This window comes from Diplotaxodon limnothrissa, linkage group LG8, assembly GCF_057381915.1.
Source record: "Diplotaxodon limnothrissa isolate DT_005_m linkage group LG8, D_limnothrissa_male_GT1.1, whole genome shotgun sequence".
Classification (NCBI taxonomy): domain Eukaryota; kingdom Metazoa; phylum Chordata; class Actinopteri; order Cichliformes; family Cichlidae; genus Diplotaxodon; species Diplotaxodon limnothrissa.
Genome location: NC_140603.1, coordinates 25,390,575 through 25,418,043, shown reverse-complemented (window position 1 = coordinate 25,418,043; position 27,469 = coordinate 25,390,575). Strand labels below are relative to the sequence as shown.

The 27,469-nt window shown below is 39.8% G+C and overlaps 1 protein-coding gene across 1 annotated transcript in view; it reads left to right on the top strand.

Annotated features, from left to right (window-relative positions):
• Positions 1 to 1,677: 1,677 nt before the first annotated feature.
• cox10 (cytochrome c oxidase assembly factor heme A:farnesyltransferase COX10) overlaps positions 1,678 to 27,469 on the top strand; it is a 35,735-nt gene continuing 9,943 nt past the window's right edge. Inside the window, exons 1-4 of the mRNA XM_085361555.1 lie at positions 1,678 to 1,767; positions 3,013 to 3,155; positions 3,341 to 3,737; positions 4,648 to 4,772. Of these exons, the coding sequence (XP_085217681.1) occupies positions 1,737 to 1,767; positions 3,013 to 3,155; positions 3,341 to 3,737; positions 4,648 to 4,772 (696 nt within the window). The 5' untranslated portion in view covers positions 1,678 to 1,736. The remainder of the gene's footprint in view (positions 1,768 to 3,012; positions 3,156 to 3,340; positions 3,738 to 4,647; positions 4,773 to 27,469) is intronic.

Below are 27,469 nucleotides of genomic sequence, written 5' to 3'. Positions count from 1 at the left end.
CTCGCATCAAGGCCATTCATAACAGAAAACATGCTTGTCAGATGAGTCGATGTACTCCAGATAATGACCTGGTCTTGTATAGTTCACAACTGCTTATAGTGCAAAACTGTTAAGCAACAATGAATGTTTTTTTCTTTACATTGAATATGAGCTCTACAATCCACTGACCAATCGGTGTCCTCCTCTGTGATTAAAACTGTTTTATTAAAAAGTATTGACTAAAGCCAATCTGAAAAATAAGGGCAGTGAAGAGTGCATCTGGCAATTTTTAAAGTTTTTTAAAGCTTTTTTGTTCAGTTTTCTGTCATGATGATTCCACTTAGATCTGGGTACTTGGGAGGCCTATCCATGAGTGATAGTATTCCCCAGTGTGTTTCCAGATATGGTTTTACTGCATTGGCAGTGAGTTTGGAATCAATATCATGCTGACAAAAAAGAAGTAATTGCCAGTCAGACACTTGCCACATGGTGTTGTTCATCGGGATTCAAAATCTGATGGTACCTCAAGTTTCAGATCTGGTTTCATTACTTTGTAAGACCTAGCATACCTCGGTCTATTCTTCCTATTTCAGTTTCCACAGCACATTATGCTAAGTTTTTGGATAACATGCCTTTCTCTTTGTCACTTTATGTAGGATTAGGCAATGTAACAACTACAAATCTATTATCCACTAGTGAAATTGGGGTACATGATGCTCTGTGCTGAGTCTGCATAATAAAAAGAGGGTGTGTATGAATGCAAAAACTTCAATATGAAAAAACTCTATTACTGGTTTGCTTTGTGTACAGATTTATGGAGTGGCAGGGTGATTTTCTAGCATCTGTAATGAATAAAGCTACTTTTTATGTGCTTGATGATTTGGTGGACTGCCTCTATGTGATTAAGAGACTGAAATAATGTGCATGTTTCTTATCTGATCTGTTTTTTCTAAATAGTTCTTTCTTTATACTTCTTTAATGACTGAGCCTTTGCAGGATTGATAACCAAAGGCTCCACCATAAAACATGGAGATTAGATTGAAACGTCTGATTATTCATTCTGAATTATTCTTAGACACTAAAAGAGGTCATCCAACTAATTAGGTTGCCTTAGTTGAGGGTAACATTGAAAAGAGTTGATAACATTTGCAAGCAGAATATTTTATTGATATTGATTACAAGGCACTGCATGCATGACATTATGTCTGGGAGCTGAGCCTGAGCCTGAAACCTTACTTGCTTAAGTAATGCAAGTGTCAGAGTGTCAGAATATCAATGGGATGTTTCGCTCTCTTTATTCATATATATATATATATATATATATATATATATATATATATATATATATATATATATATATATATATATATATATATATATATATATATATATATATATATATATATATATATATATGTATCGAATTTCCCAGAGGAACCCACCCGAGGGATTAATAAAGTTCTATCTTATATATATATATATATATATATATATATATATATATATTAGCCTGAGTTTAAAAATATGTTACAAGTAATATATGTTAAATATTATTTGTTATAATAACTGCACCAGTTTTAGGTGAGATTGTTGGTGTCTTAATACTAACCTCTTACGTGCCTGCGGTTCGTCCAATCTCACTTCCCTGTTTAACATCTCGTCCCCCGGAAGTACTTGTTTTTATCTAAGGAGGTCAAAATGGCGACTCGCTGCATGTGAAGGGGTCGTAACGGGAACCGGTTTTATGATTCGAGATCATGTATAAAACACCATGTAGCAGGCTGTCAGGTAACATGCAATAAAATTTGTATCTGGTTCAAAGGGACGTTATTTTCAGCGCAATTTTAATCTGCGGCGGCTTAAATCAGCTCTTGATGCTAAGGCATAAGCTAGCTCACTAGCTTAGCATTTAGCTAACTAGATGCAACTGAGCTGTAGGCAATAGGCTAGCATTGACCTTGTTTATAGAGGGTATGCGCCCCAAGCAGAAGTCGGTCGCATCTACAAAGGGGAAAAAAGGCTATATAGCGACTGTGGCTATTATTGCACCTGCGGTGTCAAAATACCGAACGTTTACCCTTAAGAAGAGTCAATATTGGACATAACTTCGATGCTTCGCCAGTCGGTCTAAGGACACTGTCAACAGCAATTTAGGATAACGTTTTATCCACAGTAGGATTTGCTGTGTTCGAGCTATCGTATTTAATGAAAATAACAGTGAAAGTGTTACCACTAATGTGAAAGTAAGTTTGGTGGGTCGGATTAAGTTTTAGGAAGGCTAGTAGCATAACGAAATATATATCTCTGAGTTGTGGCATTGCATCAGTGGTATGAAAACCACGTCAAAGGCTGCTGATTGTGTTTTATTTTATCTGTCTGTCCATCCATTCATTTTATTTGGTCATTTCCCCCCCCCCCCCCCCTGTCCATAGAGTAAATGTGCTTTTTCCTCATGGTTTCTAGTATTTCTCACAGTATTTGTGGCAGTAGGGTGTGAGCACAAAAAGATGAACACCCATGCTTTTTAAAACAAATAGTAAAAAAATAAGTAGCAATTAAGCAGTTTCCCTGCTAATCTCCAAATCCTTTTTGAACTGCATGTAGCAACAAGGTTGTTTTCTGCTCTGCAGCCTTGGTTAAACATATAAACCAAGTCTCCACCTGCTGCAAATGCAATTTAGTGGTCTTAGAGCTTGCAGCAAACCTTCTGATCTTTACAGCCACCAGACAAGCGAATATGACCACACGTAGCTGAATGACAAAGATCACCACCGCACTGAGCAGGTTACCTTGCCAGAGAAAGACACATGAGGTGGGATGAGCTAGCTGGTTAAATTTTCAAATAAGAGCAATGGGATTGTGCAGTAGTAAATTGACTGTGGTGTTCTCTTGGATGCTGAAATGAGCAGCAAAATGTATCTGGGCAACAAATGTAGGAAAAATTTTGATTAAAGCATGTTTTAGTTTTTAATGACCAAGAAAATCTAACCAAACTGTCACTTTTAATAATTTTATGTCTTGCGTTTCTTGTAGGTTTTGTTGGTGTAAGTGTGAAACAGAAACTAGCTCGAAATGTTCCTCGATGCAACCAGATTGCTCGCAGCCTTATTCAGTTGCACAGAAGAGATCCTTCAAACTGGCTGACGTATCAACATTTTAACTTCCTCAAACGTCAGGTATCATCTTGTCGTCTTCGAACGTATTGTATCTCGTAAAATCAGTTTATTAAACATTTTTGCTCATCGTTAATGCTGATTTATCCCAGTATTCTGAGGCTAGCAGAGTTTCTTCTTTTGCCTCTTTTTTGCCATTAGAAAATATTTACCCAATAAGTCTCCTTGCTTTTGTTTTTTCCCCCCAGTATGTTTCAAAGAACACGAGTGAGCTTCACCAGCGAGCCATCCCCAAACAAGCACCCGTCCTGACTATTGTGGATGAGAGAGATGACAGCGTTGAAAGACAAGTGGAGCGAGTACCAACCATCAATCCTGCAGCTACAGATGCTGGTCCACAGGCAGAGGATGCAACCCATAAGCCTCAAGATAAACTCTCCGTCTTGAAGCACACTGCAGAAAATGCAGCAGCGCAGAATGTTTCCGTTTCCCATATGACTGGAACTCCAGATGAGCCTCCACATGTCCAGGTTGAGACTGAAGAAGAAAAACAGGCACGTCTAGATAGACAGTGGAAGCAGCTGAAGGTTGATAGGGCTGACTTACCGGATATCTATGCAAGACTTTCAAAAATTAAACTAACAGGTAGAGTATTCAACACTTACTTATATAGTTTATTATTACAATATTAGTTGACTCAATATTCAGGCTGTTCTAAATACTTTAAAAAGCTTTTCCTACTGTTGGATTCATATTAGGGAGGAGGGATGTTTATGTTGTCATCTCAGGCACACAACTCTGGTTTTGAGCACAGCAAACTCACCTATCTGGTTTTGAGACCTTCTGTTTGATAGGGGCAGCCAATCGGGAGAAAGCTGAACTAAAATGGCTTGACTGGCTCCACCAAGGCCCAGTATAAGAAGATAAAGGGATTATTTACTGTGAATTGTGCAAAGCTAGAAGTGATGATGAACTAAAGGAAATAACATGCAAACACTTACCCGACATGCAAACAGAATCACTGACATTGTGTAAAAATTGAGTAAGTAGAGAACACCAGTCAAATAAATAGAAAAATGTACAAGATTACTGTGGATGGGTTAAATGTGCACATAGACATGACTATGTTGTTGTGCTTAGTAATATAATAAACAGGGATTCGTGCCAGTCATTCAGTGAGTGAGTCAGTGGGACTGATCGTCTTCATGAGATTCACTATAATTCATTTCCCTCTGTATCGGAATGGGTTATAACAAGAAATCCGTCACTTTACATATTTAAGTGGAGCTTTGGAGCAATTGGAATTCAGTAGTTTTAATACAAGAACTTAAAGTCATTCTATTAGTTTTTAGATAAAGTGCATGGAAAGGGGCCTAAGCTGAAATCTAATGTGTTGCAGTTTGTCTTGTCCTACTATGTGCTTTTCCTTTGTTTACACTGAATCAACCTTCTAGGGATGTTAAATGTTTTACATATTATTTTGGAGAGATAATACTCTGAGAAACTATAATGGATTATGTTGTTTCTTTTCTTTTTATCACCTTCGTTATTTCAGCTCTGGTGGTTACAACTGCAGCTGCCGGCTTTGCAATGGCTCCGGTGCCCTTTGATCCAGTCATGTTTTTCGTGTCATCTTTGGGAACAGGCCTTGCCTCTTGTGCTGCCAATTCAATTAACCAGGTTTGTTTTCTTCTTTCAAACATATATATATATATATATATATATACACACCTTTGTACATATTAGCATGTGGTTTTTACACAAACTAAGAAATTCTAGTCATCATATATGCATTAAAATCATTTGAGCTTAAACAAACATTGTATCAGCTTTCATAGTTTGGCAGTGAATTTTAACCAACAACTCGTCAATAAATTGTCATTGAGTATGCAGTTTAACAAGCAGCAGTTACTCCTGTGTTAATCTCAGCTAAATTTCCTGCAAATACAGAAGTCCCAGAAAGCAAGAAATATTAAACACATGGGCTGTTTTAACTGCTTCAAGAATCGCAGTAAACATTGCAGATGTTTGTGGTCTTGAATCACTTTGATTTTTAGTACCAATTTCCTTTTGGAACAAAAGTGACCCGTCACAGAACTGGCCTGATATTTGTTGGCCTTGAAGTTGTGTTATATAGTTTTTTTGTAGACATATTATGACAACATGAACGTGCCTGTTGACCGAGACCCACATCCACAGTTTTCTTTTTAAGTTGTTTTAAGAGATGTTCCAAAAAACGCTAAACGGACCAGCACATCCCCTTATTTACCCAGCCTACATTCCTCTTTAGCTACGCATCTCAAAAATGCATTGAGCTAACTGTAATGCTATTATTAGTTCCACGCTGAAAGCTTTTTTGAAGGTTTAAACAAAGGGGAGCTAGTGTACTTAGACACTTAGAATGCCTAAAGTAGGGCCTTCTCTTGCTCTCTAATGTTGATGTTGTACATCGGAATTCTCTCTGACTTAATAATATTCACATAATGGGTGACCTCTTCTTCAGCCCTGGATTGAACTGTGGTTAGTGGTGTTCTTGGCCTATAATTTGACAAAGACCTTGATTACCCTGCAGGTTCATGGCCTTGAAACAGACTCCCCTACCCCCACCCTGGCTTCCTAGCAGTGTGATTCAGTCATGTGTTCACTGTTTTGCAACAGTGAAATGCCAGGAAGTCAATGAGTTTGTAATAACACTGATCATCTTGAACGTAAACTTGCATTGTGCCATTTAGGTGCAGATGTCTATGAATATGAATGTGCACATGTTTACACGGTTTTGTTGCTGGGACTAGGGCCTGAATAGAGTCAATCAGTCCATTGCTAGGGTTAAAATCATATTGTCTGTGAAACAGAACTGACTCCTCGGTACACCTCACACTAAGCAGGTGTGTAAATATCCTTGAGGTATTTGAAAAATGTCTCCCTCTTTCCACGCCAAATAGTTGAGCCCAGGCCTGCACTCCTAGACATTCATAGCGTTGAGTGATGCAAGAGGCGGCAGCCACTGTTCGTGCCACGCGAGTCCCTGTATTTGTTTGCCCTCCTTGACATCCGTCCTGTCAATCTTCATTTATTCCACTAACTCGGCCTGAGGTTAGGCTACAACTTGGCTTCATATTTCACTGAAACTGCGGTATTTCCCTTTAGTGCCTCGATCTACTTGCAAATTGAGTAAATGTGTGTTAAGACCTGAAAATACATAGAATTAAGGTTTCTATTGTAAAAAAAAAAAAAAAAAAATGGAAAAGCAAAGAATAAAAATCACAATTTTGAGGAGCAGCCTAGTATTGTCATTTTTGAACCCTAGACCTGAGAAAATGCAGTTGGATCCACATCACGCCCCCAAAATCAGTCATTTACTTTTAATGAATGAGTCACTTTTTTCTCATTCTACGTTGACACCACAGGTGTATCTCTGGTTGGCTTAATGTTCAGGTAGGACCTCAAGGCACTTAGTCTTTTGCATTCAGAACTCCCTGAATTCTTTGTGGCACAGAATCAACAAGGTGCTGGAAACCTTTCCCAGAGATTTGGACGCCTGTTGACATGATAGCATCACACAGCTGCTGCAGATTTGTCAGCTGGGATGATTTGAGCTTTGTGACATGACATATCATACTGCTGGAAACTGCCATCAGAAGATAAAGGGAAGGACATGGTCACCAGCAATAGTCTGGCAGGCGATGGCATTTACACAATCCTCATTTGTGTGCCAAGAAAATATAAATATGCACTATACACTGCCAGTATGAACCACTGAATATTGTAGCAGAAAGGCTCATCAGATCAGGTGAAGTTTTTCCTTACTTCTGCTGAGCTTGTGGCAATTGTAGCTTCAGTTTTTATTTTCTTATTGACTTACTGATTATTGACGTAGCACCCTTTGCGATATTCTCCTCCTGTAGCCTCTCCTCTTCTCCTTGCTGCTCTTATGCATATATTGCTTGTGACAGGGGTTATTTGAGTTACTGTTACTGTATCTGTGCACCAACAACTATACCACTTTCAAAGTCCCTCATCTCCTTCGTTCTGATGCTTAGCTTGAACTAAAGGCATTGGGTTGCTACCGTGGAATTGGCTGATTACATATTCACGTTAACAAGCAGATGAACAGGCCACTAATGAAGCTACCAGTTAGCGTACATTAAACATTCAGGCCTATTCGTTATTCACACCATGAAAATGCTTTTCAAGTTCAGAGTTCATTCTGTTTTCAATCTCCTTTTGAGCTCCTTTGACTTTAAAGAACCTCTGACTTACTATTCATGTATATTCAAAGGTGGCTCAGGGACTTTGTCTGGTTAACTTCACACAAGAACCTGATGATCAAAAACAGTGGCATCACTGTAGTTGATCCCTCTGTCTTTGTGTGCCACTGCTTGAGTGAGATCGTTGATTTCCCTGCATAATGTTACAGTCCTTACTCCCATTACTACAGGTTTGCAGAGATGTAGAGGGTGTAGAGATGCATTCAAGGATGACAGGGAAAATTGTCAAGCACTATGTTCAGTGAGTGGAGCAAGAATACCCCTTGTAAGCTTGATGGCTGCACAGGTTCAGGTGGCTGCAGTCTTTTCTTCCTAGGATTCCCTACTGAGTGGCTTCTGACTGATAGATGAGAGGTATGTGGGGTGTATATCTCTGCATGGAAGGATAAAACGGTCTCAGAAGTGTCATGCATTCCAGGTAATTGCTTTTATTGTGGCTTTCAGCTGTTTCAGCATGACCTTGAATGTGCATTCCTTGTATTTACTTCCGCAACACATAGCAGGCAATCCCTTGTTGTCCTTTATTTTGAATGGAAAACACTGCTTCTGACTGCCTTATGATAAACTGATCTCCCAATAGAAAGCTGAATTCCTACCCATCAATCTAATTGGCCAGATAGTCAATTTCTATTAGTCTATTTTTCCTGCAGCATACCCTTACAAAAACACAAACTAATTGTTGATTTAAAATGATAACTCCTTAATTGTGAATTTGAAAGAGGCTGATATAAATGTCGTAACACATCTCCCAGTTCATTTTGCCTTATTAATGTGGGAAAAAGTGTCACATGGAAGAACGTATAGTATTTTAGGAATGCTTCACATGGTTTTTGAAGATAAATACACAATGTCGTGTAAGGAGATCCCGGTGGCAATATTACTCCTCTCTGTTTTCACAAATGGCCTTGAGTATTTAAGCCTGAAATCCATCAGTGTTTACTTTGAGCCCAAGACATCCCTTTTTGTGGCTAGATGCTGGGTATTAGGGCTGGGCGATATGACCCAAAATTCATATCTCGATATTTTTTAGCTGGATGGCGATATAAGATATATATCTCGATATATCTTTTTTTAAAGCCATAAAGTAAGAACAAAAAGAGAGTTCTTAGTCAAAGCTGTGTCCCAGATGTCACACAGGCACTTTTATTAACATAGAGCAGATGTACATAAAATTTACTCAAAAATAAATTATGAGCATTTATTAAATAATAATGCTCCATAAATAAAAGAAAACAATGTTGTTTTTGTGCATAACAAAAAGCTCACAATTGTGCAGTCAAAATGTAAAGTAAAAGACGAGCACTATAACAAAGACAGATTTCACAGCTGCTCTGTTCCCAACTTGTACTGCGTGACTGACAGCCTGGAGTTTGTAATCCGCTTCGCAACCACGTCTCTTAACAGGTGCCATTTATGGTCCTTATCAGTGTTGGTCAAGTTACTTGAAAAAAGTAATCAGTAACTAATTACTGATTACTTCCCCAAAAAAGTAATCCCGTTACTTTACTGATTACTTATTTTCAAAAGTAATTAATTACTTAGTTACTTAGTTACTTAGTTACTTTTTAAAAACACGATTTACAACCTGAAGAGGTGATAAAGCGATAGATCTTTCAGCCCAATTCTACTTTTTCTACATAATCCATCATACAAAATGTAATCAAATGGAAAAGTCTCTTTTTTAACTTGTTTTATCAGTTTTAATCTTTTAACTTTATGCATCAAGCAAAAATTTAATTATATGCAACATTCTCTGACTTGAATAAATGAGTTTAACATTTAAACCTATTTTCTGCACATTCCAGCACATAAAATAAAATAATTTTTTGTGTTTACACTCACTCTTTCAAATAGATGCAAGTAAAACACAGCAGAACATAAATAAAGTCAAAGACTCAGCGGTCCTGTTGCTCTATTTTCACCTGTAAAGCAGGACTGCAGTAGGCGGAGGTTTACCCTGGTGCAGGTGTGCAGCGGTCAGTGGAAGGATACGGCAGTGTCTCTGTGAGTTTCCCATTACGTCGTTGCGCTCTTGGTGCTTCCTTGGAAGTTTAGGGGTTTTTTTCGCTGTAAAAAGAAGTTTTCTTCCCACGCACGATGGACGCTAATGTTTTTGTCACTTTTTATGGAATCAAACTCAAAGTAAGGTCAGTACTTCCACGCTTTAAACGCTGCATGCTCATACTCTCTCCCGCACTCGATATGTGATCCATTGTTGATCTGCACACAGCTGTTGTCACTAACGGCGCACTCGCTTACGTCACTGTCGTGAGACATTCTCGCAAAAAATCACGGTTTTAGTAACGCAGTAACGCAGCGTTCCTACGGGAAAGTAACGGTAATCTAATTACCGATTTTGCAATAGTAATCCCTTACTTTACTCGTTACTCGAAAAAAGTAATCAGATTACAGTAACGCGTTACAAGTAACGCGTTACTGCCCATCTCTGGTCCTTATACACAGTAAGGTAATATTACGTTGAAGCACAGTACGTATCACTCCGCGAGGCTCAGCCGTAATGCTCCGACAATCCATCAAGCGGTGCAGCTCCGTAGCTTACCAAAGTCGTACTAAAACATTTTTTGACAGATTGCTGAGCGCCGTGTTCCACATAAAATCGGTTCGCGGCCATCAAGCACAACCAGAATTCATACATAAGGCGCGCTGTCAACTTTTGAGAAAATGAAAGGATTTTAGTCCGTGCAGCACCTCTGGGCTGCATGGCGTTAGCGTGGTTAGCTCGTTAGCGTGGTTAGCTAGCTAACACATTGACGCCGTCCAGCCCCACGCACGGGGCGATGCGCAGTAACTCGTTAACGGAGATTTGCCGTGTCCGTCTTGTCGCTTCCTGCAGGTGAAGCGATGGGGGAGGAGGGGGAGTTGTGTTCAGTGAAGGAGAGGCGAGGCCGAGTAACGTTGCGTAAAGACGAAAGTGGACGAAAGAAAGGCAAACTTGCGGCTCCGCAAGTATAATTATAACGTAACATAGACTATATCGATATAAAGGATATGGTCACATCTTATATCTCGTATAAAAATATATCGATATTTTTTAAAAACTCGATATATCGCCCAGCTGTATGTGAGCCGGATCCCCCACACAAGTTGGATTCATTCTCCTTCTTTATCCCTTGTTCTCTGTGGGCACATTTTGCATGTCATCATAGTCTTAACTGGAAGGAGTTTGCGATGAGCTTATTTTTTCAGACAAATTAACCACCTGTCTTTAAGGGAAGTTGACTTTGAAGTAGGTTGAAAGTCATGCAAGCGGAAACCTTAAAAGGTGATTTAAAAGAAGAAACACTGTCAGAAAAGCAAACCTGTTTAGTGTGGTTTGTGTTCGTTTTCCTCGGCTCGGCTGGTATAAAAAGTATGTGGCCTTCTACAGACAATCCAACAGTTGTTGTTTGTTTTGCTTTGTTTGGAGGAGAATGTAATTATATGCACAGAAGCAGCTGGGATGTTGTTTGTTATATAATTGCCAGCTGCACTGTCACTGCCGTCATACTTTACACCTCTTTCTAAGATGTAACCTCACCTGGCTGCAGTTGAGCTCAACACCTTGGTTATGCATTTGTTATTGATAATCCAGAAAATCAAGGAATGGAGAAGACAAACATCCCATCTTCTGATCTCCTGACTTTAAAAAAATTCTTTTCATCTTAAAAATACTGGGACTTCACTAATAGTGTGGTTAGCTGTGATCAAAGAACTTTTTTAATATACAAAAAGTAAATCAAACAAAAGCTTGACAGACAAATCAAAGCAGATAGAAACTCTTGTGAAGATCACTTCCGATGGATTCTGCCGCTCCGCCCTAATCCCTTAATGTTCAGCATCTGAAGAGGCACAGCAGTATGACCACAGAGTTGTTGAACCACCTTGAGGGAAGGAGGAAAGTGCCCCGAGGGAGAAAGAAATGCTTTGGCAGAGAGAGCTTGAGTTGAGCTATCAAAAGCAAGGCTGGGTTTTGTCCCACTTGGAAGTGCCCGTAGGGCAAACTGCAATGTTGTGGTTTCTTTTTAAGATGTTACTCTATTTAGGAAACTGACGGAAGGGTGTAAGCGCTGGAAGTCACGTAACAATGGCGTTTTGTCGTCTAGAGTTTCCTGCCACAGTCAAAAGGCTTAATGCTGTCATGTCTGTCATACAGTGTGGTCCGAGAGCAAAGGGATGTAATTATATGACCTTCCAGTTAAAGTAGCTTAGATTTCCAATGAAGTCTGAAAATGAGGAATGCTTCACACAGACTATACTCTGTAAGGAATGACTACCTCAGAGGTTTGCAGCTTCCTCTTGAGCAGAGTGTCTGTGGTGTTTACACTGTAGCTCAGATTAGTTAAAATATGCTTATTGCCGGGGTCACGTAACTCCTGGACCCCACACCGAGAGCAGCAACTGCAGGTGTTCCAGCTGTCATCGGCTTCTAGTCTGGCCACTACTTCAGCTAATTGGATAATTGGGTCAGATGAGAGTTTGAGGCTAGAGCCTAAAATACCGAGGGGTGGTCTGAAGTCCCCGGCAGTGTAAATAATATAACCCGATATGGCCTTTTACTGTCAAATAATTACTGCTCAGCTATTTTGGCAGCATCATCACTTTGTGTGTTTGTTTTGATGAAAATTCAAGCTGGCTTTCTCTGCGGCTGACTGGTGTCATTTCTGTCTTTGTTAAGAAGGCACAGAGTTTTCGTTTCTGCGCGTCTGCTCTGTGGTGAGCTGTCTGAGGCTGGCACGCACAAGCGAGCCCCCACAAGCCCCCTGCCCATGCACTCCACACACTTGAAGCTACATCCTTCTCTCATGTCCTGTGTAGGCATGCATTATTTACCCTCGCAGCATGCTTCCTTCTCGATGCATCTTGGCCAGCCCTTTTAGAGTAGATTGGTGCATGACTGAACACACGCACAGGCTGTGCAGAGAATCATGTGTTACCAGTGTATATAATACAGCTGTGTATGAATATGTGGTTAAATACGGTCTAAATCACTTTGAGTTGGTCAGAAAGGCTAAAAGAAAACTATATAAATTCCAGTCTATTTCCATTTCCGTGTAGCGGTGTGTTTGGTTTGCTTTTTCCTAAAAATTTTAAAATACAATACTGGTTAAAGGTTTTGAGCCACTTGAGTCATTTCTTTATATTTTCATTCCAAGGAGCCAGACTTTCTTGGCATTTGTCGTTGTTGTCTTTCTGAAGTTCTTCCAGAAATTTTCTTTGCTGCTCATTTTAGTCCATCCTTGTACCTGACCAATTTTAGAGGATAACACAGTCTGACCAGCATAAAATAGTATTTTTTTGCACAAACAAGGTGATTCCCAGGGCACTAGATGAACTGCCTTTGAAAGAAGAAATCCTGACAGGGGACCTGAGAGATGAATCTGTCCCGTCAGTTTGATCCGTTACACCAGAACTGGCTTGAAAATCAGTGGCAACTGATGAAACTTATGAAGTGATTATTCCAAATTTGAGATTTTTGTTTCAAATTGTCATCTACATCTACAAAAGAGGTCTGTAGAGGCACAGTAGCCATCTGTAACACATAGTAGAGGCTCTGTCATGGTTTGCAGCTTCAATGCAGTGGTGTTGGAAATTTTGTCAAAATTGATGGAATTCTGAGTGCAGAAAAGTACAATCATTTTGATCCGCTGTGCAGTACCATCTGGAAAGTGTCTGCCTGACAACAGCTTCAGCATGGCAGTCTCACTGCCAGTGCAGTAAAAATTGAACCGGATATAAAAACACCATCAGTCGTGGATTGGCCTCCACCTATGCCAGACCTCTCATTATGGAATTAAAGGCAGCCATCATCCAAAGAAGAGCTTTGAATGTCCTTCAAGAAGTCTAAAGAACTGTTCCTGAAGGCTGCTTAAAGAAATTATGAGAGTTTAAACTGTTATATGTATTTCCACGCAAGTTTTCAGACGTTTTAAGAAATGGCTGCACCTATTTCCTGTTTTACTATCAAAATATAAAGAAATGGGTAATATGACAGTGGTGAGAGCTTATTCTGATCCTTTTCACGTTTCTAAATGTACCTTTTAATAACAGGAATTGATTCTAAATGATCTGTTTACACAATGAAGCGTCGTCATTTTAACCCTCCGTAACAAGCAGAAGCACATGCTTTTAACAATGAAAGAACTCCAACGCAGCCCTCTATTTCAAACGCGTTCTTACATGCAGTCTTATTCTGTAGCTAGCATCTGTGTTTTGTTTGAAGTGGCAGTCATCTTTTTAATCATGTTTATCAAAAGCTTTGGATGTCAGATTGGTATGCTGTCACCTGTAATGTGATCTGAATCAAACCACGAATTTCCCTTGCTTTATACATATTAGGTCTTGCTTTGTGGTATATCTAATGTAATCCATAATGTAATCTGAGTTTTTGAACTACTCTGATTTAATATTTTCAAGCTGGTCCTGGTTAAAGTCCTGAAATTGCACTTAGTTAAATTCAGATAACCTCAGCATAAAAAAATGCATTTATTACAGTGTATTCACTCAGTGGGTAAGTTTAAAATGCTGGCTCCTAATCTATAATTACATCCATCTTGGAAGTATTTTGCAGAGCATGTAGCTCTTTTCTGTGCATAGTCCAGCTATTGTAGTGTTCAGAAAGCAGTCAGACAAATTACTGTAGTTATGTAAAATCAGTAGATTTGAGTCCCTAAATAAAAACTATCGGGCAGTTCTAAACTTTAGAACAAACTAAAGTTGTCCTCTTGTCCTTTATGTCCCAGTACATTCTTGCATTTTCTTTGAAAGGATCGCTGTAGCCAACATAACTGAATGCTAAGTCTGTGTGTCAGAAGGGTTGTAATACCAGGATTTCAGCTGATACATTGTCCAACTGCCTGCTGGGTATAATGATTGGGGAATTTTTTTTAAATGTAATTTTAAGATATTTGCTAGACATGTTATCAGACTACTCTTGTCATGGGCTATACTTAAATATATAAAAATATCTCAAAATCACACAGTGAGCATTGCTCAAGCAAAGCATATAGTCTGCAGGTGGTCTTTTATTTTGAAAGTTGACCAGATTCTTTTTTTTTTGTTTTATTGTGCTTCTGTGTCTGACTTCCTGTCTTCCTAATTTGCCCTGTGCAGCAAGATGTGACACGTATTTAAAAGAAGAAAAGAAAGGCAAAAGTCTCCTATTTTTAAGAAGACAGAATGTGTAGCTGCAAGTGGAATACTCCTAAAACACAGTGTAGCACGTCGGGTGAAATTGCAAGGATTGTTGTTCCATCCCTCCAGTTTCGAGGATTGGAAATAGAAAGCAGCCGAACCTGTTTTTTCCCAGGGTTACCCTCGGTTGTTAAACTGATTTCTGTCCATTTATTTTTGTTAATTACAAGAGGCCTAAACATTTATCCATATATGTAAACATGCAACTGTGGTTCAGTGGACTCCACTTGGTATAACCTTTATTAGTTTTGCTGTGTCGACACAGAAAAAGCATTGCTCTCCTGTCTGTGCCATGTAGCAGGTTTTATGATGGGTGGATAGACCAAAGGATCTTTCCTCTGTTGACAGTATGACTGAAACAGTGACACACTCAGCTGACGGTCATTAGATCTGCTTGATAGCTTTGGCAATACAGGTGAAGAGGAGCCTTAATCTCTCTCATCCTGTGATGAGTTGTCATCCTTTTCTGCATCAGTTCAGAATTGTGACTCTGTGTTTATATCGTCATCTGCTAAAAACAACAACGATAATAGTTATACAATAGTTACTGCAGTTGTAGCTTCATTGTATTTATTGTATGGGCTGAATGTTCATTTATTGTCTGTCAAATGATTTAGTTTGTAACATTTTGTTGACTGCTTTTACTAAGGTAGAGGTCAAATGCATTGAGGCTTTTGCTAAGTGTGCATTTTAACAAGAGTGGAAAGACACCCCCCGCAGATAAACCACAGCTGCCATTCGTAAGATCTTGTTTTCCACCAGTGCATTTAAGACAAAAGAGAAAGCTGATCTTTGACATACATACTTTTTGGCTTTTCCTTTCGACGGTCCCCTCCAAGCTGTTAATTCAGCCCGAGAGAAAGAATGAAAATTCCTTTTTAATTGCCTAGCAAGATGGGACCAAAAGGACTAGATGGGTATCTCTCTGTTAGCGCTGGATTAAAATGAATATTTAACTAGACAGCCCTGTTTAATAGTTAATTTCTTTAAAGCCTTTTGTCTTTGTCAACTGTGGGGTGCCAGTCCATTTCAAACTGTACAAATGGATCTCTTGTAGCCTCAGATGGGAAACAGATGCTATCCTCTGATAAAGTCACGAAGGCTAAATCCATCTATTATATGCCCCAGAGATAATGAACGAGATCAGGCACCAGCATATACTGCTGCCAGGCTAAGTATTTGTTAAGCTTAGATACAAGGATTGATAAAATTCTAGTGTCTAATGTCCACGGTTTGTTTGTGAGTTTGTTCCTTTCTTTTAGAAGAATTTGCCAGCGTTGCAGATCCAACAGTACCTTTATTCAAAAGCTTAACTTGACTGCGTTGTGTGCGTGTGGCCAAGAAGTTGTCTGTGTTATTACAAAAGCCTAATATACTCCGTGTTTCTCATTTTAAAGTTACATTTAGCCTGAAGCTTTAAAAATGTAAGTTATTTATGATGTGGCTGTTACATTTTCTGTTCTTCTTGTGTATCTTTCATCTGCTGTAGAGAGAATTAATTGGTAAGTAGGCAAACCAAACTTAATGAAGTAAATGAACTGTAGGAAAGGTTCATTTATAAGGGCTTTGGCAGGCAACAGCCTTACTCTAATGAAGCACTTGTGGGGTGTTAATCTTAGGTGCTTTTCTATTGATGTGAATCCCTAAAAAACTACATTTTTGAGTCAGTTGAAAGCTGCCTCATTAAAGGAGATCAGTGCAAGAGTGAATTTAAAGAAGTACTGAAGGCAGCTAAAGAAATCTCTTTGTTGGTATCAGGTTTCTTCAAGTTGTCTGTTTTGTTTTGTTTTCATGCTTGAATCAAATACGACTTAATTCAGTATTAAAAACCAAAACTTTACATTTATCTGGTTGACAGACCGGTGAGTTTACACATTGGTCAGGCATTTTTCATCCATCCTTAAACAATTCACAAGTCAATAGTTAATTTTATGTCATTTTATGGGCACTTTTCCATTTTCACAAGAATTTCTCTGCCCAGAGTATTGATCAAATTTTAGTTAAATGACTTCATAGTGGGTTTAATTCTCATGAGTTTCTACATCACAGTTAAACTTCAGAGTAAAACTTACAAACATACACTGATATATAATGTATTTCACTTCTTCACTTCTTCTTGTGAACAACCTATGAAAGAAAAAGATTCTTAGCAGACGCGACAACAAGTGTGATCTGGACAAAAGGCCAGATCACACTTGGGTGATGCACAAACACTCACGTCTGAAGAGCTTTCAGTGCCACAGCCTGTTAGTTTAAACACACGTCTCCACAATAGTTGACTTCACTCCACGGGATAACTGATGGGCAGGTGGAGCACCTCCTCTCCACCTTCCTGATTATCCTTTAGTTTTGAACAAAACACTGTGATTATGGGCTTCAATGACCAACATGGCAAGATGCCGACACAGACAGACCCACACGCAAACACACACCTCAACACCGTCTGGCACCAATGAGCCTTTTTCCACTCCTCACGCACACACACATACATTGGATTCATTTAGCAGTGACAGACCTAACATGAGAGTAAATATTTTTAACACCAACTGTAACACTCCATCTGTTGTGTTTAATTTCTCAGTTGCTATTAATGCTTGCAGTTGAGAGAGGGTTTTTTTTTTTTGCAGATCGTAGTATCTGTGGTATCTGAAAAGAAGAAACTAAAAGAAGCCCTTGAGATCTGTTTATTGTGTCGGTGCTACTACAGATAGTGTCATGTGCATTCATAAAAATCAAAAACCACACCTGATTTGTAGAGGTCTCATATGTCTGCTATACGAGACCATTCCTCTGTTTCACCACACTGAAATAGATTGAAGACAGTCCTGGCGGGCTCCTCATTTTTAGAAATGACCCTTTCTGCATTGCTGAACATTTGCAAGTTGGAGGCCAGAGAGTTGCATGCCTATTTATTGAATGTAATGTCACTCGGAGACAACTATCCCCAGCCCAAGTGTTTTTTGTTAAGCTGAGCTCAAAATTACCCATTCTGGCATGAACCAAGTGAAAGTATCATGACAGAAAAAGCAATGGCTTTGCAATGATGTGGAACGTCTTTTGTGAGGCTAATGTTAGTCAGATGAGAACATACTGTGTGGTGATATGTACTGCAGCACTTTCAAAACTGTGACAGAGAAGTGAATAATAAATTTGATGGAATGACCTGCTGTTTTCAGTTGGGTTTTTGTTCTTCTTTCTTTTCCTTACTGTGTTTAGTTGCTGGAGGGATAATTGAACATGTGGATATAAAGACAACTCCAAAGCTCACTGATATTTATGCTCTTTATATTAATATGTTACAGGCTTTTGGTCTTATTTAGACATAAGGCAGAGAAATAATTCTTTAAAAAACTGCTTTGTGCATGATTGTTTCTGGTTTTACAGCTAAGAAAAAAAGAATTGTTGTTTTGGAAGGCTAATTAAAGTAAGGAGTCTGGGAAATGCATATTTAGAGTATCTGTTTTCTTAATACATCACATTTATGTATTTGTGTGTTCTATTTTTTCACCTTTAAATGCAAGTTTTCCCTCTCTATTTGAACGTAACTTAGCCAAAGGCAAGTAGGAACACTCTTTGTAATGCTGAGATCCATGGATAATTAACAAAAGCAGCCCTGTTTATGGCGTGCCCGTGAGCCAACACTGCATGCTAATTTGATTCAAACCGAGAAGCTTTTGGGGCAAGGGCATCGTTGCTGGAAAACAAAATGGTTCCCAACATGCACCAAGATTTTCCCCTATGCTTATGGTGTTGTCTTACATTCTCCAGCTTTTTTGCATTTTTCTCTAAATGCGATGAAGAGTGCAATTTTTTTCCTTTTTAAATGCCACACGGAGGGTTCAATTTCCAGCCATTTTCACAAAGAGACATTTATTATATTTAATCTTAAGATAAACGAAGCTGTGCCATGCAGATTGACACCGAAAGATAGCCAAGTCATCTCAGACAGGGTCTACAAAACCCTGAGTTGAGCCACGTTGGACCGTTTCCTATACAGCTGTTGCTCTGCTTCTCACTGTCGGCAAAGAAACTATTGCATCTATTGGAGAAAAGTCCTCAGAGATCGTTTTGCTTTGCTGTTGCATAGTGCACTCTGTCTGCTAAGCATTATGAAGACGTCGCATTATTATCAGGAACCCCAGATATAGACTAGCTGTCTTTTATTACTATTCTGTAGTTTGAATAATTGTTTTGTGTGCTTTCAGCTCCTGCACATATTTGAAATTTAAAAAGGTCTCATGCCCGGTCTACAATGACTGTTATTCTGGCCATATTCACCCAAAGTCTTCAGTACTTCATTATGTAATCACAAAGGATAAACTGAACAGCTGAAAAATGCCACAGCTGATATTTTGCATATAAAAAGGTTGTTTTATGTGATCGTGGTTGCCCTTTTAGTTTTGCTCATAATGGTCTCATTTAAAAGCAGAAATATCCTCCAGGTCTACTTTGTCATTACAGTTATTACCATGCTAAAACTTAACAAAATATGGGGCAAGAAACAAAAGAGAAAAAGATCTGATAATTAGGAAAGCCTTTGAGTACATAAACTTCATTAGCGCTTGTGTATACTTTTAAATCCATGGATATTGACAATGTTATACAATCACTTACCACTTCTTGCTTACTTACTGCTGGGATGGAGCTACTTTTGCCTTGAAACTGTCTTAATTTTAGCACAGACCCAACAAGGTGCAGCAAACTTTCTCCAGAGAATTGTGTTCCTATTGATATGATGGCATCCCGCAGTTGCTACAGATGTTTTGGATGCACAGATCTCCTGTTCCACTGCATCCCAAAGTTCGATTGAGATCTGGTGGCTCTGGGGGTCATTTGAGTACAGTGAACTCGTCATGTTCAAGAAACCAGTTTGACATGATTTGAGCTTGGTGCATTATCCTGCTGGAGACTGTTATTCCAGTACGTATGCTGTGATCGTAAAGGGATGGACGCGATCAGTAACAATACTATGGTGTTTAAATGCTACTCAGCTGGTACTAAGGAGCTTAAAGCGTTTAAGGAAAATATCCCACATGCCATTAAACCTCCAACACCAGCCTGAACCATTGATAAAAGCTAGATGGGTCCATGCTTTCATGTTGTTTACATCAAATTCTCACCCTGACGTCTGAATGTCACCGCAGAAGTCATCAGACCAGGCAGTGCTTTCCTATTTTTCAGTTCTGGTAAGCCGTGCAAATCGTGGCCTCAATTTCCTGTTCTTCGCTGGCAGGGGTGGTGCCTGCTGTGGTCTTCTGCTGCTGTAGCCGATCTGCTCCAAGGAAACAAGTGGTTGTTTGAGTGTCTGTTGCCTTCCTATCAGCTTGAAACAGTTTGGCCAATCTCCTCTGAGCTCTGGCATCCACAATGCATTTTCACGTTTTTACTGACAATGGTCTGCACACCTTGAGCGTGTTTGCGAGGGACAAAATGCTCCGTTTGACCTTCATACGGTTGTCTAAACTATGTCTACATGACTAAATACATTAAGTTGGTTAGATGTTTGCATTAACAAGCAGTTGAAGTGGCTTTTTTTGGGCATGTATCTAGTGCCACGCAGCAAATGCTACGATTTATGTGGGTGGTAGCACTGCAAGGGCAGACACAAGACTTAGTAAGTCTGTCATGCTTGTGCTCGGATATGACATTTTAGAGACGCGTCAGTTCACCTCTTTATCCTCCACCCGTCATTCCTCTCACCCGAGGAAGCTATTATTCTGTGTTGGGTGTGTGATAGTTAAAAGGATCTTTGGGCATTTGATGACACGGCAGCCTAGCAGACTCTGTCATGTAGTAACTGCTGATTACTGCTTACAATACAGTTCAAAGTGTGCGTCCCTGGGTGTATACGTACATATTTGCTCAGGCTTTGACGTCTCCATTCATTTCTTTCAACACCTTATATGAGGTAACACTTTTTGTTTTCCCCTCACCTGGGAATCACAAAGGGATGGTGAAATCAAACTTGCTTTTTTATCATCTCTACACTATAATATCACTTGATTGCGTGTTGCTGTACATCGCAATAACCATTTTCTCTCTTTCTAGTCTCGCCCGTAAGCATCACTTTTTCATCCCACAAACAAAACTGGTGTAATCGCTCAATGTAGCCCCCATAACATAACTCTGCTTTGAAGGGGCTTCTGTAATTAAGGCTTTGTTGTCATAGACGTTCCCCTAAATTAATGCTCATGGCGGTTTGTGTTATAAGAGAGCTCACTTGATTGTTCAGATTTAATTCAGCAAAGAGTCTATCTGTGTCTGATTATGCGTGCCTACATGCTTCCAAAGCAAAAGATGTGAATGCATAAAAAAGGGCTTTTAACTGTAAAGGCTGCACCATTAATATAACCTTGTAGCGACTCATTCAAGCAGAAGGACGTAGCAGCTGCTGTGTTCCCATTCATTTTACACCCACTCAACTGTAATGAGTTTCAGAATGATAGACATCTAAAAAAGTACCCTTAGGTGGTTATACCCTATATGTGTGTGTGCATTACATGCAAAATGTATCAGATCCAGTGAATTAAACATTTAACATCTATAGGCTGGAATTGGTACTAATGATACCCGGTAATCGGGGTAATAATTGCTTACCATGAGACAGGGTGAGTAGGGGAAATATGGGTCTGATTTTCACCAGCATACAATCATAATGGCACTTTTTTAAATGTGTCATTGGGATTTTATTAATACTATTATTCAACATTATGGTTTTAATGATAGGTATTGACTTACAGTTTTTAACTTAACCATTGGTTTAGTGGCCCAGGGCTAGTAAAAAAGGAATACTTGGCAAATTGATTGGCCATCTGCTGGCCCTCAGATAGTGATGGAGTTTCCATTTATCAGTTCACCTTTGAAGTAAGTTAACCTTGAATAGCAAGTAATTTTGAGAGACAGTGTTTTTACATTAAAGTATCACTAAAATACTTCAATATACCACCCATGGTTTAAATGAGAAGATTAGCAAGTGTTTTAGCTGATCCCATTCATGCCTCAGTTGTTTCACACAATGATCGCAGAACTAATTTAACAAGTAGCTTAACTAAGTTAGTCTGTAGATGAACTATATGGTCATTGAGATAGCTTGGAGCAGAGTTGGAAAAAAAGGTGTTTATGTTGAACACAGCTTCATTTATTATCCATACTCTGTGCTCTTTAATGCTATTGTGTTTTTTTTTTTTCAAATTCAAATCAATTGTTGAGTCAGGCACAGTAGTTTCATATCTGGCCTTTTACTGTATGACACCTAATTAGTGACTGGTTGTCTCACGTGGACATACTGACAGATTTTTTGGGAAAAAAACAGCATTTAAATTAGTTTAAAAGACTAAAATTGAATGCTGATGAGCAGATATACTGTCTGTTTGGTTAACCAGCTTTGTAGTTGTTGCAGCCAAGTGTTTATGCAGCATTCATTCTAGGGTTTCTTTATATTGTGTACCAGTTGACATGTTAAACCCCCTTTCCTAGTAAAAATTAAAGCCTGTAAATTGACATTTGCTGATAATTCGATGACAGTTAGACAATTAGACACATTTTTGCAGTCATGATTTTAACTTCTCCTTGAGAACCTGTGCTAGGGCTCATAGACTCTACAAGTTGTGTTGTGCCACATCCTGACAGGAAGAATATTTGTTGCTTTCACAGGACAGATAGTTGACAGCTCACTTCTAACCCATCAAGATGCTAACTGGTTGCTTTTCCACTTGAGAGGATAGTGAGGGAGATGAGGAGGCACAGATAGAGAGACACAGTGAGAAGGGATGGGTCTCGGGGGTAAAGCTCTGGCAGTGGAGGAGGACAGACTCTGACAGGAACTTTGTTACCCTGTTTACACGCTCTCCTCCTATTTGCTCCAGCAAACAAGATTGTCACTCACGGATAAATAATTTAGTCCCGCTGCTTCTTGCCACTGTTTACTGTCAGATCCCTTGCATTGCGTGTATCTGCATATGTTCTGCCTCCAAATACACATAGTTCAGCTTTTTCCTATTGTGTTTCCTGTCGCTTTAGAAATGTCAAACTGAAAAGGGGGGGCTGCCAGATGTTATCTAAGACTGACAACCACAACTTTTTGTGGTTTATAAGCACGTATGTAGCAGTTGAGTTATGCTAAACATATTGACGCTGGTATGGCTAACTAGGTATAGCTGTCAACCTATACGCTGTAAGGTGAATGTAGAGGCCTGGGTTCCAGCCCGGCCCTGTCTTTCCCCTGCTCTTCCTCTCACCTTTCTTGTCCTCTTTCCAAAGTTCTATTCCAACAAAGATAAAAAGAAATGTATAAAAGACTAAAAATATATATATACATCCTGCCTTTTCTTCACAAATGTGACCAGTTTTAAGTTTTTCTTTAAAACCCTTATCATCTTCCACCCACAGTGCTATGGGTAAATAGGGAAGTACGGCTGTAAATAAAGGTCTATACCCAGCCTTGTCTTCTTCTCGTCCTCATTTTGATTTGAAAGGCTTGTTGAATGAGCCTGTCTAGAGATGAAGAATGGATTTTACCACAGGTCACTGCCACAAATACAAATCTATCAGAGGCGGTGATGGCTTCTGTCATGTTTTAGAGAAGAGCGAGGGCTTTCATATGTGTCCGTTCCCTATTCTATTTTCCTAGCATGTATTTCTTCCAGATCGAGCCGTATCTGAGCCATATTGAAGCAGGCACGCACACACACACACACGAACACCCATTCACACTCATTCCAGTCTTCCTGTGGTCAGACACAGCTGCGGACGAAAAATCTAAACACTCACATTCTCTCAAACATACACATGGTCATGCACATGTCTCTTTTTCAACTGCACCCGAACTGTTGAGAGGCTTTCAAACTGCATGTCATGTCAGTCACACCCTCACAGTTACTTCCAAATGCACACTAATGGCGGAAAGGACTGTTTATTTCTTTTTAAACAAGACGACCCCCCCCCCCCCCCCCCCCCCCCCCCACACACACACACACACACACACACACACACACACACACACACAGCCCAGTTCTATGAATTCAGCTTTCACTATTTTATTTTCCCACACTTTGTGAGACTGAATAGAAAGCAGTCAAGTGTGCCCAAAGTTAATGGTAATCAGAAACTGGACTGAAATACCCTCATTAGTAAGAATGTTAACTTATCAAGCTGAGACTAGCGATATGGCTGGCCAGCTTTCCAAAGGCATTCCCCTTGTTTGCATAGGTGTGTGTACTGTAGAGTGAAAGTAAGGATCTCACCCAGCGTGGTCAATATCTAGTTCTGTGAGAAATTATACCGACCCCTTCCTACTTTTCTACTTGGAAAACTACTGGGAAATTCATCAAAGGATAGAGCCGCAAGTCCAAGTTTAAGGATTTTACATTGTATAATATTTTAATGATCTGAACGTATCACTAAAATCGCAAGTTTACTGATCTTGGGTGCTATGCACTCTTTCTGAAATCTGTTTGTGAGAGTGGATGCTTTAATCCCAAAGGTTTTCTCCTCTTCAACGTCTCCCCGCAAGAGTCAGTCTTGTAATCTGAGCCCTCCTTCACACTAGGAGGCACTGTGGCCTAGTCATAATACAGTGTAAAAGATGAAAATATTGATAGTTTATGACACGCAGGGAAAGTAAGATGAACTATGGCATCACTTCTAAACCCATATTCCCACAATGCTGGGTCCTAGCAGCTTAAACCGGTCTCCTGCGCACAACAGAAATGGATAACTCATTCATCTTTAGTTGTGCAGCAAAAACTTTCCTTCTGGAGGCAAAGCAGCAGCTGTCAAACCCTCCTTTGATCAAATGAATTAGAAGAAAAACATGTATGAAAAATCCCCTGCATTTCCTTTCTTTCTTTCTTTTTGTTAAAGTTGCAGCACTCCATCCTTCTTCATGCTCCAGGCACTGAGTACAGCATGCCTCTGCCCTGCAGTAAGATTTCCCAGATCCTGCCCATATCTTCACAGGCAACGGGACTGATTATCGGCAGGGCAGAGGTAATGCAGCTCTGCCCGGCATTAATTGGCTGATTAACATGGGGACAGTTTAGCGCTTCACTGTCCCACACTCGGCCCATTAATCAAGAGGGATGCTGTGCCAGCTGAACCGCTGCCAACAGCTCCACACAGACCACTATAAAGAGAGCTGGAAGAGGTGTGGGTTCAGCACACAGCTGAAAGGGAGACGTGATCCACGCTTTGGCCAGACAGAGTACTGCAGTCTTTAAAGTGGTGCGTGGGAAGAGACTACGCTATACAGCAGCACTGAGTGCGGCTGGATTTCAGAAAGCTAAGAATTATGGGATGTTTCATTTCAGGTAGTTGCATGCTGTTAGAAGGCTAAAGCTAATAGTCTAATTCTGAACACATACGTGTAACGAGGGAAAGCAATCAGAGCTTTTTGTTTTTAATCAGACAAGCTCGTCTAGCGCCATTGATCACATGAAGAGCCTCAGACACATCTGCCAGCTGTTCATATGCAGCATTCCAGACTCCGGAAGACATTTTTATCTTTCCCTTTCACTGCAGATAGTGTGATCTAAATACTGCTATATGCAGAAATGGAGTAAGGGAGATGCCCTAAGGTGACGCAAATATTAAAAGTGCTGCGCTTCTCAAGCAGTTACATTTACATTTTCTGGACACAAATCTTTTCTCTAGCTGAACATGTGTAGCTGAATTCATATTAGGACAGTTGTCTCTTGTGGTGTGTCTCCTTTGCCACCTCGGGCTGTGGCTCAGGAAGTAGAGCAGGTTATCTACTAATCGGAAGGTTGGTGGTTTGATCTTTGGCTGATGCAGTCTGCATGCATAAAGTATCCTTGGGCAAGACACTGAACTCCAAGTATGAATGTGTGTGAATGTTGGAAAGAAAGCGCTTAGATAGAAGTGCTTGTGTGAATGGTGAATGGCATGTTGTATAAAGCACTTGGAGTGCTCAAGTAGAGTAGAAAAGTGCTATATAGAGGAATCATTTCATTTACCTTTTTTTTCCAACCACTTATAAACCACCAACAACCCATCTGTATCGAGGCTTTGCTGTCCTCACAGACATTCACAAAAGGCTCATCTTTGCAGTACTAATAAGTACTTTGGCAGTGTATAACAGGTTTTTCAGGGAAGCAGTGTAAAATTAGAGCATTACTCAAATAGTTCCAAGCCACTTTATTTGCCTCTCAGTTGCATTTTTTGTGACAGCACAGCTCATTCGCTAGAAGTGGAAACCCCTTGAAATAACCTTGATCTTCCATACCATTGTTTAGTGTTGTGACTAGTCAGGTCGCATGCCCTGTCTGTTTTTTTCTTTTCTTTCATTTGACTTCCAAACATCACGAACGTCTGCCAGAAACATTGAATTGACTTCTGAGGAAAGCTTAATCTATGTAAATCTTTGGCTGCTTGTTTGTCAAGTGGCTGATCAGAGACAGTTCACAGTTGGTGCTGAAAGGGCTTTTAAAAGCTCTGATGCTTTTCTCTCTTTTTTTTTTAAAGTAGACTTGGCTCGCATGCAGCGGAGCACCACCCACCCCTGTGGATGTTTGACTCTGCTATTCAACTGCAGTGCGCAAACAGGTGACAGTCTTGACAAGTGATGACTTGCGATTGTTGGGCTTACCCGTGCACCTGGGTTTTTTTCGCCAGAACAAGAGAGGGAGACGCTGTTGATGGCCAGCTGATGTTTCTGTGAGCCAAAGCCATACAGCTGCTTAGTTGTGTCTTTTCGCCCTGTGTCTGTGTTTAGGCACACTTTTGCCTCCTGAGTAAACAGAGTGTACTTACTGTAGCACTCCTCTCTTAACCATCGCTGCACTTCCTATTGTTGTTTTTGCTTTCAGATCAGAGATGTGTAAGCGGTCAGTTAACATCTAAATTTGTCCTCTGTTGTTCATTCTTCTTAATTGTTTTACAGGCCAACTTCATGAAAGGATTTTTTTTTGCACATTTTGTTAAAATATGGCCTTAAATTATGCTGCCTGAGTGTTTAAATTACAGTCATCAAACAGATACACTTCTGCACAAGAATAGGAAATGCCTCCCCCAAGCCTGTTATCAATTGAGCCCTGGTGGTTGGCGGTGGATCACGTTCTGTCTTTGATAGCTCAAAGGATCTGGCAGCTGAACACCCCCTCTCCTTTGCCTTTTTTCTCTTTGGTCTCTCCTGCTCTCCATCCTCATCGTCTGGCAGATAATTGTCCCTACAGTTAGGGGTTTTGTGTGTGCGCGTGTGCGTTCATAATTGAAAGCAGCACTCATGTCCATAGCTTCCGGTCCTACACCAGTCTTTTATTGTATATCCCTAAGCTGATCCATAGGGTTGGAAATGTTGTCAGTTTAGTCATTTCTTTAGCTGGAGCTAAAGATGCAGTTTGTTTGTTGCAGCTACGCAGATTATTATAAATGGCCTATTTTCCTACACTGTTCAGCATTGTCAGGAAATGAATGATGAGTGAACAGTGGCGCTCTTAAAATAAACAGAAACCATCCGTTTCAATTAGACGTCATAGTGTATCAGTGAGTGATGTGAGCAGAGCTGCATGAGGTTAAAAACAACAAAAAAATCCCCCAAAAACTCAAAGATCTGTTTATATCTTCTTCTGAGGCTTTGTCCACATGCATCACAGCTCAAAATGTACTTTATGCATTAGCATATTGCTCATACCAAAAATAAAAAGAGGCTATCAAAGTCCTTTCCAAACCTTGTCACAACAATCAACACTCTTCTTTTCACTTTTTTTTTTTTTTTTTAATCTGGGGGGCATACATTTTTATTCAAAGCAGGGTATTTTTATATATCTCGCCACTAAACACATTTTTATTTTTAAATATAAACCCTACTCTGGTCTTAAAGTGGAGTTTGAAACTGTTTCTAAATGCTATAACCGTCATCCACAGTCAGTTAATTACACAATCAAGGTCTCGGTGTAATTG